Here is a 13,291-nt window from a genome sequence, read left to right as displayed (position 1 = left end):
CCGACAGCCATCAAACTTGAACCAGTTATATACAGATGAGACTAAGCCTGTACTATCCTCTACAGCAGGTGACGGGGCGATTTCAGAAATTTTAACAGGTCTCAAGAGTGTCATCAGAAAGTTATTTACGGTAGTAGTCCAGTATGATGAGGTTTGGATAGGCACAGATCAAATGACTGCATTACTTTTGCTAATTCCGGGCACTGATGGTACCCAGCTCTGCTTCGTTACGGTGTTAAGTGTCTGAAGGCGACAGAGCAGACAGGCAATGGGAGAGAAGGACACTGGACATACGCCCTTGCTTATCAGTCACATTAAAGCTAGCGCTGAAAATGTGCCAATCTATGTAGAGGGACACCTACAAAGCTGCAGGACAAATCTATTGCAAGAACCCAAACAGAGAAATCTGCAAAATCTTAGACTTCCATTGCTGATACACAGTTTAAGGAGCTGCTATTTGGTCTTAGAAATTTTTAGAATTCAAGGGTTGAAAACGGGTTCGTCCCTTGCTACACAGTGGGTATCTGAAGATAGCAAGCATGACAACTGTGAATTCGTTTTGCTCTGACATGCAGAAGCATAGATGCTTTGCGAAGGCGGTTAAAGACAGCTTAGCATTAGGAATTAATTTCTAGTCTGCAGTGCTAAGTGGCTCGAACTGCTATTCAGTCAGTATGCTAGCTTTGTGCCACTTACCAGAGCCCCCACGACAGGACGGCCTCGTTTAGCACTCCACAGTCTTGGGTGGGGGACGGACGGAGGCAAAAAGCAGCTGCATTTTTTTTTTTTTTTTAACAGCAGAAAAGCTTTAAACACCTATAGTCTCGCATTTGTCTCGTATTCTCTTCTGGAACACCTGAACAAATCTTATTTCGATCAGCTCAGTCTACACAAATTATAAAATACAAACACAGTCTAAACCCTATAGTGTACAGAATATGCACTGTTTAATATTCATTAAATGCAGTACAATTGATGAAGATTATCAACTAAGAAACACACGGCATTCTAAAGTTTTAAATCACCTTGGGGTGGCTAACCAGAGATTGTACAAATTACATGTGCAAGACAAAAACCAAAAACCAAAAACCAAACCAAACCAAACCAAGAAAGAAAGAAAGAAAACCCAAAGAAACTGACTTCTCAGTGCATCACACCCATCAGGATAAAATATATGGCACTTTTACTATACAAATACTACAACTGTTAATTTAAGCCAGGAATGACTCAGACATTGAAACCACATTAGGGCCCGAACCAGCCAATCAAAATGTTAAAATGAAACAGACCACCTTTTGTCTCTGTAAAAGCACTGAAAATGTAATTATGTGCCCGTAACTTGCTAAAACTTTTCTCATTTCATTTGCCTCCCATTATAGAATCATATTTTCCTGTAATTACTCTACGTGTTTAACAGTCTAATTTTTAAGGCCTGTATAAACTGTTACGCTATTGAAACATACTATTTTCCCTGTGGTAAGAATGTCTTCATGAAAAAAAGAACATATCTGCTTATAAGTCATAGAATAAACACAAAAACCAAAAATCTGACATTTCCCAAACTAGCAAGAAATAAATTATACCATGATGCATCAATTTAAAATTATATCAATATTAACTAACATTTCCACGGTGGCTCCCCCCACCCCCAAATTAAACAGTGCAGAATAGGGCCTGGGCTACAGTTAATCACGTTTGGTTTTCTGAAAAACAAAACTTTACTATAAACAATTAAAAGGTAATTTTCTTCCTCCACAACACACAAGACATTAAACTGAAGGTTTTTAAAATATCCACTACCTATAAGAAAAGTACTTTTAAATAGCTAAAAGGAATCAAAATACCAAAGTTTAGTGTGCGAAGAGTAGATAGAAAACAACCAAGAAAAGATCACTGGCGCTGACTATTTAACGTGGGGAGCCCAAAATAAGTTCCAAAGTTTTTCTACCTTTACAAATAAAAAAAGGTGTCCTTTCCACAGTTTGGGGATATGCATGGTACATCCCCCCCCCAACAAGTGTATGAGGAAGGTTTAAAAATGTTGCCAATATTAAGTTCTTCGGTACCTACAATTAATTAGAGGACAGCAATATTTGGTGGCAATGGTGTGTCAACTCTCAAACCGTAGTTAGGATCCGACTCGAGTTGTGGTGGTTCTTTTATCTGAGAAAAAGCTTTTCAGGAGAAACACCTGCCCTATGCTGACCACCAGGAGAATGAGGGCTTCTCCTACAGACCAGTAGGCCACTCTGGTATTTAGGTCTTCTGCTCGGCTTCGGCCTTGAGCTTCTCTCAAACGGAAGTGAGTCTGATAGTCGATGACAGACTTTAGAGCTTCGTGAATGGAGACACAGGCAGATTCCATCTAAAGAGAAAGATTTCCAGTTAGTATGTGTAACTCATCTTTCAATCTTATCTCCATTCCTCATTTGATTAGCCGCTACTGAAGTGGCTCTGGCTCGCTCACTCGTGCAGGCCAGTGGTGCTGGCCATGCCGCCCTCCTGGCCATGCCCCCCAAGGGCAACTCCTGAGGCCGGAGATTCAGGGAGGAGGCGGTTGCTGTAGCAGCGCTCAGGTGCTAGATGGAACGCTGAGCTAAGAGCGGCAGGAACACTTAACAGTTACGGTTGGTGGTGACAGAATTTCAAGTTCAGGTTCCTCCATGAGGAAGACTTAGGAGGATGAGAATGGCAGGTCAGTAAATTTGATGAGTAAGAAGAAGACAAATCAAAACCCAAATGTCTACAAAATAAACCAAGTATGACACAGAAATACATTGAATCAGTCAAAGTTAACGATTTTAAAAGCATTTGAGTCTGAGAGTGATCACTCAGAGCATCAGAGTCTTTCATTTTTTAATTTACCCATTTGCTAAATATGTCTCCTTCCTCCTGCCAGTCAGTGGAACCTATAGGACCGTTCTCAAAGGGAAGAAGTTCCAGCTTCACCATGTCATCAGTCTGTAAGCCGTCACCTGACAGCACCTCACCTCTCTACACGTTCATCACGTGATCTGCTTCGAGAAGGGTTGAATGTCTAAACTTTCTTTTATACGGCAGAGTTTAGTATTCTTCTACTGCTGAAAACTTAATTCTAGTGATGAAATACACACTTTATTATTTTTATATATGTTTTATCATATAATTATATATTATTTTATATAATATATATTAACTATCTATATATTAGTATGTACTATTTAATACTATATAATATATACAATTATATAATTATACAATTATTAAATTATACTTATTCTATATCACAAACCATATATAAAGAATTTAAAAAATAATCAGGGTTTTTTCCCTCATCACTACGGAGGGGACGTATATTATGCACAGCCATACAAAGGAAAAACATTTTTATGACAGAGGTCAGTGACAAGGACCACTGAGTGTGGGAAGCACGGGGAGGAAGGTGGTGAAGATTACTGCTTTCCTGTATTCTGGAAAATTCTCCACTAAATGAAGTTCATCTTAGCAACCTTCCAACATTCCTTTCTGTTCCTCTCTCTCCTTTTGGATCCCAAAATCGTTAAGCTAACTCAGTCACTATAATACCTCTACGTTACAAAGTTATTTGGTCTCACGTCTCCTAACGTGTTTATAACTTTTACAGCTTCTTTTACTTCTTTTACTCCTTTTACTAATAAATCCACAGAATCTCTCCAAAGATTCTGGGAATATTTTTTTCCTGCTTAATTTTAATGAAGGAATACAGACACTGGAAAAGAATTCAAACATTTAACAAAGTTCTTCCAAAGTAAGTATGAAAGAAATCATTTATAAAAATATTCCATTAAAACGGTTCTAACAAGCGCGAGAACTTATGTGGTCCACAAATTGCAGGTGTCTATTAGAATACCCGACATCTTTGCTATTCTTGTTTAGGCCCCGAGGAATCAAAGATTGGCAGAAATGTGCTAAAATGAATGCCTTCTAATTTGTGGTAGGGGGCTACAGCTGTGCTTCCCCCATCTCTACTTTCCAAGCATTGTCAGAATGATATGCGAGCTAACCCTGGAAGTATGCACAGAAGTAAGGACCTGACACAAATTCAGAATGTTTAAGGACTCCCTGAAGCCTGACATAGAGTGAGGGCTAAGAAGTGCTGGAGGAAAGAAAACCACACAAATTAAGGGACCAACTGTATGGATTCATATAGTTTTTGAGACAGAAAATGTAGGGAAAAAAGGGAAACCCGAAGCAGAAATGTTCATATTCAAGTTCACATTCAGAAGAGCACAGTCCAATGAAACCTCATGTCAGTAAAGAACGCAGACTAATCTTGTTTCCCCAACAAGTATGCCTCACCTATTTTCCTCCCCGCTCTAATTACCTTAAGGCAAATCCCTTGTGTGTTTTCACTTCAGTGATACTCTAACACTTTCTACTCATTTCTGAAAGGCAACCCTGAAAACTGTAACCCCAGGGGCATTATCGCCCATAAAATAATCAACAATAGTTTTTAAAATGTTTCAATTGGAAGTTAGTGTTCAAATTTCCCCAAGTATCTCAAAAGAGCTGCTTCCAAACCGGAATCCGAGCAACTTGGACACAGTCACTTGGTCGGTGTCTTTTAAGCCTACTTGAATCTTTAGGTTCTCTTCCCGCTTCTTTCCCTTCCTGTCTGTGAAGAAACGGGTCCACCGTCCCGCAGCATTTCCAACATCCTGGATTTTGCTGACCATGTATCCTCATGGTGTTCCTCCATCCTGTCTTCCCTGTAAACTGGTATTGGAACAAGAGACTTGAAGGGATTCAGACACAATGTTCTGGATGGGAACACTTCCCAGACAACGCTATGTACGTCCTCAATGCAAAGACACATAGAAGACACACAACGCCTAGTTATCTCTCCATCCGGGATTGGTCATTAGGTTGAGGTGGTGTCAGTGTGATCCAGTCACTGTAAACCTCCCCTCAGCCTTTCACCTAGTGGTTTAGCAGGGACCGGTAATCACGGTCTACTCCAAACCCATCGCCTTCCTAACAGGTGGAAAACAGGAATTTATTAAGAACTCTATAATTTTTCTGCATTTACCAGCTGCTAATTTTTTTTCACTTTAAGGTGTGAACTACCTGCTTTGTAAGTATCACTACTGTATGAGGGACTTACTAGCTCTTTGAAAGGAGAAAAGTTAAGACTTAAAAATGTGAGATGAATAAATGGATAAAAAATACCAATTGTTGGGGTGTCTGGGTGGCTCAGTGGGTTAAGCCTCTGCCTTCGGCTCCGGTCATGGTCTCAGGGTCCTGGGATCGAGCCCCACATCAGGCTCTCCGCTCGACAGGAAGCCTGCTTCCCCATCTCCCTCTGCCTGTCTCTCTGCCTGCTTGTGATCTCTCTCTCTCTCTGTCAAATAAATAAATAAAATCTTAAAAAAAAAAAAAGTAATTCCTCATTGTACTATTAAAAACAAACACCAACTGCTTTATTACCATGTATTTCTTATATTTATCTATTCAGGCTTTTAGGGCAAGCTACCTTCCTATACAAATTAAAATTATTCATGAAGGTTAAGTTATAAACAAGGGCCCCAAAGATAAATCTTCTTACAAAGCAAAGTGCTGGGACGCTTGGGTGGCTCAGTTGTTAAGCACCTGCCTTTAGCTTGGGTCATGATCCCAGGGTCCTGGGATCGAGCCCTGCATCAGGCTCCCTACTTAGCGGGGAGCCTGCTTCTCCCTCTGCCTGCCTCTCCCCTGGTTTGTGCTCTCTCTCTCTCTCTCTATCAAATAAATAAATAAATAATCTTTAAAAAACAAAACAAAGTGTCATTCTTACAGGATGCTAAAATTCTAAAAGCACGAGCATGTAAATACATCCTGTTGATGCTTACAGTAGGTTTAGGAATTAAGGCTCTTACACATTATTCAAAACTGCCTCTATGACTTTGGCCAACAGACAGACTAGAACCTGGGAAGAATGAAATACCAGTTTAAGGTCCTAACAAGTAGATAGTAAACAATTCCTCCGGATACCCAACTGAGTCTCTTTTAGATACAATCTAAGCTCAGACTACATTTAAACTGGAAATTAAAGAGCCCTTCTCATCACCTGAGCAGCATCTGTTCATTGACTTTCAATTTCTTTCCTTATCTTTCTCTCCTTAAGGTCTTCTTCAAAATAAAATCCAATCTACCTTTATCTTCCTTAACTATTTATTTTTTTTTTAATTTTTTATTTTTTTTTTTAACTTTATTTTTAAGATCGATTGATTTATTTTAGAGATGGAAGGGGCAGAGGGAGACAGAAAATCCTCAAGTAGACCCCCAAGCCAAGTGCAAAGCCCTACTCAGGACTCAATCCCAAGACCTTGAGACCCTGAGCCAAAAATCAAGAGTCAACTGCTTAACCAACTGAGCCACCCAGGCGCCCTTTACCTATTTTCTGTTAGATGACTTACCACTAATCTTTAATATTTTACTTTAAGTTACAGCAAACACTATTGTAATAGCAGCATGAATTGACACTAAACACTGGTATAACACTGCCTGAGGCATATTTATGCATCAATTAAGGCATCATTTTATTTCCAGTTAATGAAATCATATCCCTCCATGCCTTCACAATGTGGGAGCACTGTCCAGTCTTCCTAAACTTCTTTTCCTACTGAAGCGATCCTCCTATTTCAAGGTTTATTTTCTTTACACCTTAAAGTTCATAACATCCTTTAACAGTGGTTTTCACCAAAAATGTCCAAAGTTCTCTGTGAAAGGCTTAATCTACTGTAAGAACTAAGATAGATCTTAAAGACTGTGTAAAAGCCTCAAACTTCTGTGTTCGTCAGTAAGTTAAGGCATATTAATTTATGCTTCCCCCTCTTTAAACACACCACTATATTGCTGACGTTTTACTTACCTGAGTAAGAGCACTGACTCGGTTCTCGCTAGGAAACAAAGGTGGGTCTTCTCCAACTTGAAAATCAAAATAGACGGTTTTGTGTGTGAAAGTAGAAAATTCATTGCTGAAACAAAATTTGTATGTCCCATTTTTGGAGGCTGTGAAGGTAAAGCTATCATACTGTTTCTTCATCTCTTTGTATAACACGTTACCATCAGGATCTTCTAGTCGACAGTCTACATCATAGTGACCGCCAGTAATCACCTGTAGAGAGAAGGGGGAGAAAGGAAGACATCATTGCAACTAATGAGTTTGAGAAAGTAACCAGATTTCCTGTTAAAATGACAATAAGGCTATCGGCAAAGGTTTTTCCCTATCACAGGCAATTTTACTTTTTTTTTTCAATCCAGCAGGGGATGGAATTTGGGAGGCAGATGTCAGTTCAACTGAAGCTTTATAGAAACCAAACAAATTTCCTTATGACAAGAGAGAGGGACTAGCTAACCAGCCAGGCAACTGTTCTAGTAAAGGGAGGGAATCACTCGATTCTCCCAATGACCCTATGAGAGGGATCTTGGCTCTCCAACTGACAAGCTGAGAAATGGAGTTAAGACAAGCAACCTACCCAAGAGTGCTCATCTAGCAAAAGGCCGAGGCAGAACCTGAATTCTAAAGTCAGACTCTTGTCCCTTAAGCTCACGGTCATGTAATATTCTCCCTCCCCAAATCTTCTCCCGTGATTTCCTCTCAGCACCATCCAAGCACACACACGGATAATTCAGTAAAGTAGGAAAGCAGAGCGGCCCCTGGCATGACACCCCAAGCATGTTTCTATTACAGAACTTCAACTCATTTTACTGACAAATTACAGATGGGTTTGTTTCATAAGTGCTTCTATAAGTCAGTTATATGGAATGTGATACATATTTTGTTTTGAACTACATTATGAACTGAATAGACTTCTGGGGTATCTAAGAGTTTATCACTATTTCACATATTTGTTCTCCCAAGAAACATTAAGGACTAAACTATATTGTCTGTACACCTGTGATTAAAGCAAAAACAGAACAGAACAAAACAAAAACAAACAAATCTTCTGCTTATCTGGAAAGCTTGTGTTTTAGAACAAGCTCGTTTGGAAAGAAAGCTGGGGTGGGGGAGGTAAATGAAATGTTCTGAAGAGGATTCTGGAGCTGTTTTCAAGGGCTTATACTCAATCAGTTACAGGTGATAGGCCATCAGGGTTGCACAGATGGGCAGGAAGAGTTTTCCTGAGGTAATGGGATAGGCATAGTCAGAAAAGGATTAGGGAGGAGAAAGGCCTCCTTATAGGAGGGAGAAATAAGTGGCAACAGAGAGGGAGGGGCATAGGACATAGGAAAGAAAGGCTGCAAGTTGCCAAGTTGGGAAAGATATGAGAGACATGCGTCTGAGGGCTCCCAAGCACCCGAGATGGGGATGGGGGTGGGCACAAGCCTGTACTTTCGGGCTTGAACCCTCTTGGTTAGCTTAATATTGACTTTATAGATTTGTAGGACAGAGATCCAACTCTGCACTTCAAAGAAGGACTGGCTGCTAATGTGACCTTTTGTCATGTAGGAGACAAGACCAATAACTGAACTAACTACAAGATCATTATGATAATTAAATGAAGTATAATTATGTACTGAGGGAACTGCAAAAATAGGCATATATTAACATAGGGATATAATGTTTTGACATAAAAAGCATCTTAACAATTAGACATTTACCACTCCTCCAAATGTCAACCGTTCCTCCAAGTGAAAATCATGACTTTTTTTTAATAAAGATTTTATTTATTTATTTGACAGACAGATCACAAGTAGGCAGAGAGGCAGGCAGAGAGAGGAAGGGAAGCAGGCTCCCAGCTGAGCAGAGCCAGATGACCTGAGATCATGACCTGAGCTGAAGGCAGAAGCAGTTTTTTATAAATCCAAGTGTTCACGTGTGGCCGCTGTATTTGATCATCAAATGTGTACACAAATGGATACAAATGTGTACACAAAGGGCCAGAACTGATCATCATGCCACTTCTCCTCCACCAAACTTTAAAACAAATAATCTTATTTCAGATTAAAAAAGTACCCCTTCACAATCTGTGTGGTCACAGAAATTAGAAACTGGGAATCATCCTGAACGAAGTGTCCCTACTTGTCCAGTTCTCACAGAAATCTCTTGATGTTACTGCCTCTCTCAAATTCATCCCATCTCTTCCATTCCTAATCCAAGGCCTACCCTAGACAGGACTAAAGGCACAACTTCCTAAAAGGTCTTCCCACAACCTTTCAACCCAGGGGTTCATTCTCAGCCTCAGCTCCCTTAGGGCTGGATAATTCTTCGTGGGAACGGACTGGGTGGCCCTGGGCACCGCAGCCTGTTGAGCAGCCTCTCTGGTTTCCAACCCCCAGATGCCAGTAGCCTCCCCAATCCCCACATGTGGGGGGGGGCAACCTCCCCACCTCCCCATCCCTCATTCGGTTAAAACCTTTTCTCAATTCCTGTGACCTCCAGAAAAGTGCAAACAATGCCAAACTACTCCTCTGCACCTCCTTCAAGGTAGCCTTGGCACCTCTTTTATACTCTTCCTCACTCTGTGTTCCAGAAATAGCAGAGGGCCAGAAGGTCTCTGAACCAGTCTGTTCTACACCTGCATGAACAGCCACAGGTTAAACAGGTGCTGTCTGTTAAAGAATCAGGACCCATAATGGCAATGCTTACCAATCTACAGCTTATTACAGGAGAAAAATAGAAACTACCAGAGTCAAAAGCTGTCTCACAGAAAGAGATTGGGAAGTAGGTGTGGGATCCTTTGTCCTCCCTCTGTGAGGGCTGAAGCCGGACACAGACTCTCAGATGAGGAAGCACCCAAGTGTGCAAAGAACCAGTGAACCAGTGAACCTTGGAACCAGTGAGCCCCAAATGGAGGCCTGGCTGGGCTTTTTTTTTCCTATTTTGCTGGTCACATTGAGATATTCCTACCTAGTAACCAGTCTCGACAGCACAGCCTTTTAGGGAGGCAGTTTCAGCAAGAGTGTTTCATCATCGATCTGTTACCCATAAACAGTGCTGACAAACTGGTAGGATCGACCGCTAGTGCTACTGGATCCACAGTTACAAAGCAATACTAGTACTCACCGTATTTCGTGGGGGCTCAAGCTGATTTCAGGAATTGAGTCTCACAGTCTACCTGCCTAGGGTGCCCTTCCCCCTCTGCCATCTTGTAGAGTAAGTTCTGTATCTCCTAGACACAGCTCAAACATCAGCCCCTCAGCTACCTTTCCCTTGAGGATCCCTCTGCCTTTGGCCAGCACTGTACCGAGCGTGCACTTTCGCTCTTGCCTTTAACACTGCATGACCGTAATGTGTCCATGGAAGCTCCTGGAGGTCAAGGTCGGTCAGTCTTAATGATCTTTGGGAAGTGGTGTATGTATTAAAGGAGTTGAGAATTTAACCTGGGACTGCATACTGATTCTGCTCCTGGCTAAGTTTTGTGACCCTGTTTAAAGCTTCCAAAGCCTCAGCTTTGGAAGTAAAAAAGAACTGTTATCTATATTCTGCTACATAAAAGATCTAATTTTTTTTAGCCTGGAATAGTAGTGGTAGTATTCTCAGCACCAAGCAGTGTCTGACACTGACACCTGAAACACACACTTCCATACTGCCACCCCTGCTATCTTCTTTTCCGTACCCTGGCTCTGATTCATAGAGTTAAACAAACCAAAGGGTGATCCTTAGCCTCCCTCCCTTCACTCACAAAAGCCAAATCACCACCAAGTTCTTGATTTCACCTACTAACTTCTCTCCAATCCCTTCACTTTCCTCCTTCCCCACAGCTCCCATCCTAGAAGGCTGACCCACTCTAGTACTCTCTGCATCAGTCTTCCACAACCACTCTCCAACACTCTAATATCTCTACCTGCACAAGTAAATATCCACATAACTACCCAAAACACCTGGATCACAGCACTGCACTGCTTACAACCCTGAGAGCTCTCCCATACTCTTAGGAAAAACTAAAATCTTTAACGAGGCCAGCAAGGCACATGGTCTGGCCCCTGACCTCCCTTCCTCTGGCTCCTTATTCCCAACTATACTGGATCTCTCAATGGTCCTCAAATACCCAGTCACTCTTGGTACATACCAAAGTATGTACAACTAATCTTTTAGAGTTGAGCTTAAAATCACTTCCTAAAGGAAGCCCTCCTCGCTCCCAAAGATAGATCATTTAATCTCCTATTTTCTGCTCTTAAAGCAGTCTTTTTTTTTTTTAAAGCAGAGTCTTGATGAATGGGCAATTACTAAGAAAAGAGTAGGATGGTGGGGGGGGGGGCGGGGAGGTAGGATGGGTAGGGAATCAAGAATGATGGCAGTGACCCAAGCTTTTTTGAACCACTTCTGTAATCACCAGCACCTACCACTCAACAGCTACTCATATGTTAAGGCAGCCTACCAAGGAAAATAGAAATAAAGACTGTTGTAACAAACTTAATAAACTACATTCTGTGAATTAAAGCCCGTTTTCTCTAAAATCCCAAAGACAAAAAGGGGCCTCTCACCGATCACACCTCTTCGTTCTACACCTTTGGCAGGTGCTCACCCGGCCTCCGATGGAGCTCTTCCCATGAGAGGGGGCAGAATTCACCTAAAGTCCTAGTAACATCAGTGGGAAAAGACACTGGCCGTCCTTCAAATCTGATTAAACTGGAGGTGCGGGTCAGGGAGAGCAGGGGACGGGACACTGAGCGCCACAGAACAGGAAGAACTTTTTCTTAAGAAAGGAGAGTCTTTCAAGGAGGGAAGTTCGACTGGCGTTGAAATGCAGGCCACCGGAGCATGGAAGGACAAGTCACAGCTACAGGAAGCATTTCTGGAATCCACGCATCTTCCTATCTGGTCTAAAATGGCCCTCGCCCCAGGTTTAGAACAGGAAAGGCCAATGCCCCGCATCGGCTACCTAGGCGTGATTCCTGACTCGGCCAAAGAACGGAAAAACCACGGCAGCAGGGAGGCAGCAAGCAGGCTGCAGCCCCGACCCGGGAACCGCGAGCTGAGGCCCCTGGGCTTCGAGAGCACGGAATACCTGGAACTCGAGGGTGCACTTGGTGCCCTGCGTGATGTCCTCGTAGAAGCACTGCTTGGCATTGTCCGGCAGCTCGAAGGTGATCTCGGAGGCGCCGCCGGGCCCCGGCACCAGCAGCAGCAGCGCGAGCAGCCTGCAGCCCCAACGGCCCACGGCGGCCGCCCAGCGCTGCGCGGACCCCGGCCCCGGCATCCCGAGGCGACGGCGGCGGCCTCAACGGAGCTGCCGGGAGACGCGGGGTCAGGTCGGCGCCGACTAGCCGCGCGCGGCAGGCCTCAGCCCGGGCGGCCCGCGAAGACGCACGGCAGAGTCGCTCCGAGCCTCGAGGAGATTCGGGAGGAGGAGCGAGCCGCTGGATGCCGGCGAGCGGTGCGCAGGGAACGGGGCCTGGCGCCAGGAACGACCTACAGAGCGGAGATAAGGCCGGCACTGCACCGGCGGAAAAGGCCCGAGATGGCCGGAAGTAGGGCGAGCGCCTGGAAAAAGGGGGCGGGGCGTGAGCCACCTGCTCCAGCAACCCGGATGTGCTCTCCCCGCGCAGAGGCGGAGAGGCGTTGGAGTGTGTACGTGGAAGCTCGCGAGACGTCGGCTTCGCGGAGGCCGGCTCGGGAGGCGAGGGGCGGGGCCATCGTCCTGAACGTGGCGGGGCGGGGCCAGAGAGAAGGGTGTGTCCCGCTGGTGTCTCGGTGGGGCGTGCCGCCTGCAGGTACCACGTCAACCGCTCTGCTTCAGCGTTTGCATGTGTACAATGAAGACAGTACTGCCTTACCCCCAGCATTATTACAGGGCTTCAGTACTTGCAGAGGGCACCTTACTTTTTGGTATTGTAAGCACTCAATAAGCTTTTGTTAAATAAAAATAAACGTCATTTGAGCGCTCCTTATCAGGCACCGTGCCAAGCGTATTACACAAGTCCTTCTGCGCAGTCAGGTATGATGACACCTATTTTCGTGATGAGTAAATTGAGGATCCAAAAAGTTGAGTAACTTGACTATGATCACAGCCTGGTTTGTGCTGGAGTGCTTTTAAAAAAAACTCTAGGTAGGGGCGCCTGGGTGGCTCAGTGAGTTAAAGCCTCTGCCTTCAGCTCGGGTCATGATCCCAGGGTCCTGGCATCGAGCCCCGCATGGGGCTCTCTGCTCCGGGGAGAGCCTGCTTCCTCCTCTCTCTTCCTGCCTGCCTCTCTGCCTACTTGTCTGTCAAACAAATAAATAAAATATTTAAAAAAAAAAAAAACTAAACTCTAGGTAATAGTGATAGTAACAAACGTGTTGATTTCTTAAATTATACATTTTCTTGTGCATATGAACACATCTTAGGGATCATGCCATTTTTAAAGA

General features: G+C 43.6%; 1 protein-coding gene across 1 annotated transcript; it reads right to left on the bottom strand.

The window, feature by feature from the left end:
• Nucleotides 1-930: 930 nt before the first annotated feature.
• On the bottom strand, nt 931-12,434 carry TMED7 (transmembrane p24 trafficking protein 7). Its single transcript, XM_047731327.1, has 3 exons — nt 11,952-12,434; nt 6,869-7,114; nt 931-2,365 (listed from the first exon to the last, which is right to left on the bottom strand). Exons 1-3 carry the CDS (start codon nt 12,141-12,143, stop codon nt 2,129-2,131), a joined length of 675 nt encoding a protein of 224 aa, XP_047587283.1. The 5' UTR covers nt 12,144-12,434; the 3' UTR covers nt 931-2,128.
• Between the last annotated feature and the right edge of the window lie 857 nt (nt 12,435-13,291).

This window comes from Lutra lutra, chromosome 5, assembly GCF_902655055.1.
Source record: "Lutra lutra chromosome 5, mLutLut1.2, whole genome shotgun sequence".
In the NCBI taxonomy this organism is placed as follows: Eukaryota; Metazoa; Chordata; class Mammalia; order Carnivora; family Mustelidae; genus Lutra; species Lutra lutra.
Note: the sequence above shows the minus strand (reverse complement) of the source record. Positions and strands in the feature narration are given on the sequence as shown.